We start from the raw sequence: 8,773 nt of genomic DNA, 5'->3' as shown, positions 1-8,773 counted from the left end.
AAGAATTATGCAGTTAAAGAGGAGAGACACTGAATGCATTAAGAAAAGAACTTAATACTGAACCAATTGTCCAAAGTAACTGCACGGAAGAGCCTCAACACACTTGGTTGGAACAATACTACTTGCTGACATGTAAGACAAGGCTATAAAAAAAAAATGCTTTTGCATGCCTCCCGGTGGTAAAATTGAGGACTACCGACTACAAAGGCTAGTTTAAATCCTCTCTTAAACTCTATACTATACTCCTTGTCAATCAGCTTGTATTGAAAGCATACAGCTTATATGCAATAGGGAAGATTCATTAAAATAATATTCTATTATGGAGTCTAGTTAGAGTAAGTTAAAACTACAATAATATTTTATTAAAAAAGTCTATATCCTAATGAAAGAGATCTCACAATGAATGGTAACAATTTGGACTAGACAAATAAAACTATTTTTTTTCATAATGCAAGTTGAATAAGCAACAAAACATTAACATTTATAATAAAGCAAGTGAATAAAACAGGAAAAAATGCAAAGAGCAAACAACTAAGGCCACACTGAAAATAAACAATTTTCTCCTCTTAAAGTAAAAAATGGAATAAATGAAATCACATACATTTCAATAACAGCTCCTTTAATGAAAAATTTTCAGTGTTTTAAGAACAACAAAGAAAAGTAAATTCAAGCACCTGTTAAAAAACCAATGTCAATCACAAGAAACAGAAAAGGCCATTTAATCAAGACAACAGCTGATATAGATTTTGGTCCGAGAGATGGGGACAACCTCAGGAGCTGCTACTGGGTCACTTTCACCAGTGAGGGCTATGCTCTCAGTCTTCACCTACAATGCAAAAATAGCAAAATAAATAAAGTATATGAAAAGCTTAAATACACTAACTAAACCAGCTACTTTTTCAACAATTATTAACATCAAACAAAACATTAGTTATGATAACATATATGCATTCAAAATAAATCTGGGGTTCTCAATCAAGGAATTTAATCTAAATTCAATTTATAAGAAACTTTACTTTTAAATAAAGTCCAAGTCAATATTCAAACTGCATATTTCATTTCCAATTATCAAGAATTACTTTTACATAACAGTATTCAATACTTTTAAGCTGACTATCAAGAAAGCAGTTTTTGAAAATCACATTTTGAGCCTTAACCATGCATCCTTAGATACAAATTTATCTAATGTGAGTAGAAGCATAAATAGAAAATATAACAAAATTAAAAATCAGAAGAACATTCTACAAAAGAAAATACTGAACAACCAACTACCCTACAACATTAAACAAAGACTAAAACGTGGTATTAGTAAACTATTCACTCACCTGTCTTTCCTATCTATATCATTATCTATAGGAGTCAAATTCATGATGAAGGAACCAGAAAGATTGCATAATTGAATAGGGATTATTTTTTAGTATATAATAGTATGATAATATGGCATAACATATTCAGTTAAAATTTCAAAAGTACGCTAAAGATTAAATAACACATACTTCCATCTTGACTAAAGGTATTCCCATACATATTACGACCGTAGGAACAAACTTTCAAAACTGACGGAGCTTCCAGCAGGCGTTAAGAGGCTATAACAATGCCACAGCAAATAAAACAGGAGACAATGGTTTTGAAGCATCCTCAATCAAAGTTGAACATTTGTCAATACATTTAACTTGATAAAAAATACTGTTTCAGAATCCAGGAAAGTTGCTTTATACAAGATTGAGACAACTGGCTTTCATTTACAGTACAGTACGTCACTCATATTAAAGTAACACTTACTGAATCATAAGTAGTGCAGTAGTAAAGTACTGTATTAATACAATGTGTAACCTAAATAGAATGTTCCCTCAGAGATCATTTTGCCCAAAAGAAGGTGTGGGCTATCAATAAATGTATGCAAATATACTATATACAAAAAGTTTTGGGAGTCTGGATTAGATCGATAGAATTTGAATGATAACGCTTGGCATTGGGATCAACAAGGTTATTCACAGTCAAAGTGCAGCTCGGGGAGGATAATTACGCTGCACTACGAAGCGAAAGATATAGGAAGACAGAAGGAATTGCAAACAGATAAAGTAGATAGTTAACAATTGGGTATAGTTATGGCAAAAAAAGATACTGCAGAGATTCTTTGGTAATGCCTACATTGCACCATGAAAAAAGCATTGATGGCACTACCCCTTCAGAGTTATGGCAATTTGTCTGGACCATAAAGCCAAAATTCTAAACTACTAATTACCAAAATGATTTATAAAACTAAAAACTTATTTGGTTGAAAATAGCGGATACAGTATTATACACAAATGGGAACTGGGATTTGGGAGGTGGCATCATAGAACTATAAAAATTATTCTAGCAGTTGACATAAAATGTAGTATAACATCACTTGGGATGTTATCAATTAAGTTCCAATGTTTGTGACCTAACACTAACTGCTTGTCCAAAAACACGCCTGACGACCTATAAACAACATACAGCTGCCCCATTTCATTGGTAATATAGTAACTCATTCAACGGTTTGGCATTTTTACTATCGAATGTTTAAGCATTACAACTGTATATGTGAAGAACGTGAAAAATTTATTCATTTTCCCTCTATTCTTCACAAATAGCAAATCAAAGTTGAAAATTATCAAGCTCCAAACAGCTTCAATAAGGTATAACTATACAATAATATCTAACTATATCTGTTACAAAACATAAGGGGATATAAATTTACTAGCCACATTCACAAGGATTATGATATGGACTTTCAATAGATTATTTTCTAGGTACTATTTCTACCGGTAACCTTGATAATCCATAACAGGGAAAGAAATTAGGCATTTTTCTTAGCCACTAGAACTCCAAACCCAAGGAGGAACAAGTTCATCACTTCCCAACTATACCAACTAGAAAATGGCTGTTTTAAAATTTTTCGTCTATTGCATGATATATATTTTACACTACAATTATAATATAAGGTGAGGGACATTTACTGTCATTAAAATAATCTGAACACAAAAGGTTCCGAGAATAAAATACAGTATGAAGAGAAAATACAATGAAAAGGAAAGTAGGTATCACACTCAAAAAATTCCTTTGCTGGGAATTTGACTATTCTGTGCTTGGAGTCATAACCACAGAAACCATTAATAAAGTATTTATAAGTCATTAAAACTCTTAAATGAGACTAGAACTGGAACAAATTCTAAGCATTGAATTAGATTTATAAATAACAACATACTGTAGGCCTAAGCTAGGGCTTGTGAAGCCATTTAGCTCCCAATTGGAACTGGAGAAAACTTTGCATTTACACTTTGTCAGTTCAAAATATGTTGGACTGCAAATTGGAAAAAAAGGAAACCAAAACAGAGATTCAGTAGAAAGATATAAAGGTAAGGAAGCTGCTGACACCTAAATAATACCTACAATGCACAGCAAGAGGTGAAATGAAACGAACAACTAAGGGGTCACAAATAATATAACTAAATAGTACACAATGGCTATTTTTTTTTCTTCTGTAACATGACTCCTGCATATCTACTGAAAGAAAATATGAAGAGCAATTTCTCAATCACTACCTTAAAACCTCCACTATTATTTCTAGCATTTTATCTTAATGTGTATCTGCTGTCATTCCCCTCTCTTGTAATGTTCTGCCTGTCTTTTTCACTTTCTATCCACTTTATGAAGAGCATTTAACATACCTTTCTATAGCAACCAATATTACCTGTACATTACCTCCATAACACATACATATTAAAAGTACTTTCCTTCACCTTAAGTTCTTTGAATGAGGGTTATTATAATTAAATTCTAAATATTTGAGTTTAATTTTCCACCCAACTCATGATTACCCTTAATGGAAATGTGATGGAAAACCTCAATTCTGTTATAGAAAAATCTTGGGTGCTCTGGTTACTCAAAATCTTTTTATTGTTCTAACTAATACTACTGGTAAAATCTTTAGATGTGCTCTTCTTTTTTACATGTGGGTAAATTCTTGGCTGAAATTTTAAATTTTAGGCCACAACCTATCTTTTTCCCATTTTGAATATTGCTACAAATTTTGGGGCTTAACATTTGTTTACCTAACGTAAAGTAGAGAAACCTTAGGTATCATCTTGACAACTGTTCTTTCGGAATAAAGGAGGCTTCTTTCCATCACACAACTGATTCATAAGTTTGTCCTTTAGGAGGCAAATGCTAAATCCTTTTTCCAACTCCCCCATCTTGATTTAACCAGGACTTCAACTACAATAGGGGATTTAGTTACCAATTCCATTCTCTTTTCCCAAAATAAAACGTATCTGAAGCAGCATTACCTTATGTCGAGTTTACCCGTTGTTACATTATGAAAATGTAACCTAAAATAAAGTAAACTTCTTTCCTTTCGCATTCCAAGTTACCCAATACAGTTGAACATCAACATCTGTATAGAAGGCTGATGGATTATATATACAATATTCCACCTCAGCAATCATGATACTGACCATACTTAATGATCCACCAAATAGTAAAAAGTATTTCCCCATACAGGAAGAACATTTTTAAACTTTAATAAGGCTAGACAAAAAGGGTTTAGCTCTAGCATTAAATAAAACTTCAATAATCCTAAATCTTGATTTGCTCCTGCATTAAAATTTTTGACGTATTGAAATGTTTAAAACATCTTGATGTGTTTTGACATTAAATTATAACTTCTTCAAATTGAAAAGTACTGCAAATGTATGTCTGACAAAATTCCCTTTATTGCTTCATTTCCAAAGTTCACATTAGCTGTAGTTTGAAGTTTGCACTTTCATATAAAATGTATTTGACAATGCTGACAGGTATTCTATGCATACAGGAATTGGGTCATGAAGGGCAAGTCATAAAATATCCATGGGTGAATGAGTGACTAGCACAAAGATGGGACAGAATTACTTCTACCATGAAAAAGGTTTTGTTTTGATGCATAGTATGCTACAGTCCTATGGACACTTTTCTTCAATTTTTGTCAGACTTAACTATCCACATCTCAGCTTTATCAAAGATGAACATCTTTAGAAATGTTAAATAGTCACCAATGAGAATGGTTACCCGTGAGTTGCATATTACCTGCTTTATTGGCATCTTTACTTCCCTTTATGATCACATAAAAAGGATGACATTTATAGAGTATTAGTTTTAAATTATTCCTATCAAGTACTGTACCAGAGAATTTTTCTAACTATAGTTTTCATGGATTCAATAGCCCTTTTAAAAACACAATATTTGAATACAAGAAGAGTAAGCACAAAAGGAGTCTTTATTAAATCACTTCCAACTTCAAATTGCAAATGTACAGTAAGGTAAGCAGCATGGGCTTATAAAGTTTTTTCATTGGCTCTGGCACTAAATTTTCATTTCCTCTATACACAAAAAAATTAACGAACATTATCTTTTTGTTAACATGAAACTTGTATCAACCAAAAAGAAAAGTCTACATACTGTATAATATTCCTTTATTTTAAAAATTAAATGATGGAATTTGAAATTTCTTTAATAATTCTATTATTAAAAAAAAGGTTACCAAATAAATGATTGATTCAATTTACAAAAATTAGTCAATGCCAAACAGTTTCTATAAAGCTTCTCTAACAATGATTTCTATACTTTTGACAAAAGATCTTCTCAAGATTCTGACATGTCTTACAGCAGCTAGTAGATGAGCTTCGGGGAGCTGGTAGTAATTTCTATCCAAACTTTGTAGAGTATGCAAATTTTAATCTATGCATTACAAAGTGTACCAAACTTAAAATAACAATTGTCAAATTCCAGATACAACTTATACGGAAGAAATTAAACTTAGATAAATAAATCACATGCCATCCAAGATTATATTAGTAACTATTAGTATATTACAGTACTACTTTGTTTGCTACAATGAACTGTAACAACAGCACAAATAAAAGATGCTTAAACAAATACACCACTTTTGTGCTAATGAAACAGTTTATGTTAAACTAATTAAAGAATATGTTAGACAATACAATATATGTTAGTAGGCCAGCAAAGCAGAAAAATTATTAACATTAAATTTTGTTCTTGACTTTAAATTCACAGCCTATTGTAGTTGAAAACATCTTTATTACATGTTTGTCATGCAAAGCAGATGTCAAGGTATAAATGGAAATGACTATTTAACATTAAATAATCTTAATAAAGTATAAAAAAAAATCCAAAACATTACAATGCTACACTGACTCCTTTATCTTCTTGTAAGACTGGAAACAAATAAGTCAGTATCAGGACCTAATTTATGATGATCCCTGGGAAAAATGTGTCTAAAGAAAATTACTATATTCCCTAAAAATTAATCCTCTTCATTAGAAAAGTCTGACAGATTCCAGTAGGGAGAAATTTTCAATCATCATAGAAAGTTATATTTGGATCTACCACGACTGACAAACTGCAAAGCCTCTAACAAACTCACATTTGCTGAACTATCCTTAATTCCTTTCAATTACTGTCAAGCAATGATTTTTACACAACAATAACCACATCACTTGGAGAGAGGCTTGCCAATGAACACCAATAACCAAGGAAGGCACATAAACACCAAAACAATGAGAGATGCCTTTCCTTCAGAGTCAAGACATACGGTTTCAAGTAAAATATGAAAAGATAAGTTATCTAGACAAATTCACATACACATATAGTGTATTAGAAATATTGTATAGCCAAAAATCCATTCAAATCAAGTTTAGCAATGTAATTACTAATTCATAAAGCCTTCAAGATTTGAGAATGTGAGTGTAATAAGTGTTAGCAATATGCAGAACTAGTTTTTCAAATATAAATGAATAATAACCTAGAAAATATGCATGGTCCTAATCGGTGCAAAGATACTGATCGGAAGTTCAAATTACTTGTTTTAATACCCCTAAACAATTCCTATTCATAAAATCCTAGAGCAATAACTATTTTCAAGTCACTTGAATTACAAATTAAAACGGGACAAGCTCACAATGCGCATCCAAAGTTTTTTGTTTGAAGATTTAAACGCCTGCTCACAAATTATAAGGGGGTTTCAATAAAACTACTGGGTTAGATGATTCAATAATGAAGATTCATCAAGAACATATATTTTTTACAAACTGTAACAAGGAAAGACAAATTGCAAGAGGCTACTGCAAACTACAAATTTTCCACTAAATATGAAATCAAACTGAAAGAACAAACTCCTACTGAAAGTACATAATCGAAATGAAGAAATCTTTGACCATCTACTATTTCCATTTACTGTACTTCAAATTCAAGAACAACCTTAAGACAGCTAATCCCCAATAATTAGAGCGAGCATACTGTAAGCAGACAACAGGAACCAGCCGTTAACTTACATAGCTAAAACTCTTATAAAAATAAGCGTTTTCTTTCAAGAAGCTTGCTTACCCTCACCGTCCCCTTGCTTCTCATTATCTTCATCCTCAGATTCAAAGGTGTTATCTGGGATGTCATAAAGACGGATCATTGCCTGTTTGGGAAAGATTAAAAAATAATTAGGAAAAAAAAAAATTATTGACAACTAAAAAAAAAAAAAAAAAAGTGTGTGTGTGTGTGTGTGTGTTTAGGGAATAACAAATATATTTCTTGTATTTATTTAAATTGTAATGGCTAACAAATAATAAAACAAATTCATGGTAAAAAAATTCATTCACCTTCTTGGAAACAAAGACCATTCATTTGTTATATCTATGGCAAATTCAAATTAAATGCAGTTGTATTCTATCCCTTTCTAATCAAGGAGTGAAATTACCAAATAGATACCAATACCTAATTATCCTTAAATGAAAAGTCAATCAAAATCATTAATAAATCAATATTTTCCTTTGTCTCCCATCTTCTCCCCCTCCTATCATCTTCTACAACATTTATACATACAACAAAACTCTTTCTAAGAACTAACCTTATTAGGATCCTTCATGATGAGGTACTTGCCATCTGGAAGCTTCATACAAATGTCTATGATACACCTCAATATGCCCCAAGCATTATCCATACTCAGGTTAATCTGGTTGGCAAATTCCATAGGTTTAAATTGCTGGGTTCCTAGAATCATGTGCTTCGTAGAGTCACGGACATTCATACGAGAGACATAACTGTAGGAAAAAATTATATTCCTTTTAAATCTTTGATGATTATATAGAAATTTAGTTCTAAGAATATTTTCAATGTACAGTAAAGGGAAATTACTTTTGTATTACTCCCTAATAGACATAAATATAAATTTTTTTAAGTAATGTATTTTACCTAGCTATACAAATCAAAGTCCTTTAATACAATTATGTTTTCAGAAAACCTAGATATGGCTATTACAACTTAATGAGGTAGCAGGAAGGCCCAACCTATCCGACATGCCACTGAGTTCCCTCTATGAACTAAAACCTAGGAGCTGCGTGGTGTTTGAGGAAAGCAGTGCAAGTTAAGACTCGGGTTTGTATACTGTACAGTGGATAGGAAAAATACAAATTACTTTTAAAGACTTTGTGATTTATTTCTACACAAAATACAAATTTTGACCTTTAATAGGATAAGGGGGAGGGGGGCTGTGGCACCCCTAGCAGGACCAGCTGAACTCAGTTGAGTCCCTTGTCAGGCTGGGAGGAACGTAGAGAGGAGAGGTCCCCTTTTCTGTTTCATTTGTTTGATGTCGGCTACCCCCCAAAATTGGGGGAGGTGCCTTTGGTATATGTATGTATGTACCCCGCAAAAATTGGGGGAAGTGCCTTGGTATATGTATGATGTAATAGGAAACTTACCA

The 8,773-nt window shown here is 32.1% G+C and overlaps 1 protein-coding gene across 2 annotated transcripts in view; it reads right to left on the bottom strand.

Annotated features, from left to right (window-relative positions):
• Positions 1-602: 602 nt before the first annotated feature.
• Positions 603-8,773, bottom strand: part of LOC137647098 (eukaryotic translation initiation factor 3 subunit D-like) — a 33,896-nt gene continuing 25,725 nt past the window's right edge. Inside the window, exons 10-12 of one of the 2 annotated variants that reach the window (XM_068380324.1) lie at positions 7,919-8,111; positions 7,353-7,486; positions 603-826 (exon numbers count right to left, since the gene is read on the bottom strand). In XM_068380324.1, the coding sequence (XP_068236425.1) occupies positions 7,388-7,486; positions 7,919-8,111 (292 nt within the window). In that variant the 3' untranslated portion in view covers positions 603-826; positions 7,353-7,387. The remainder of the gene's footprint in view (positions 827-7,352; positions 7,487-7,918; positions 8,112-8,773) is intronic. The other variant, XM_068380325.1, reaches the window with a different exon arrangement.

The sequence above is a fragment of the Palaemon carinicauda genome, chromosome 9 (genome assembly GCF_036898095.1).
Source record: "Palaemon carinicauda isolate YSFRI2023 chromosome 9, ASM3689809v2, whole genome shotgun sequence".
In the NCBI taxonomy this organism is placed as follows: domain Eukaryota; kingdom Metazoa; phylum Arthropoda; class Malacostraca; order Decapoda; family Palaemonidae; genus Palaemon; species Palaemon carinicauda.
This window is presented reverse-complemented; position numbering and strand designations above follow the sequence as displayed.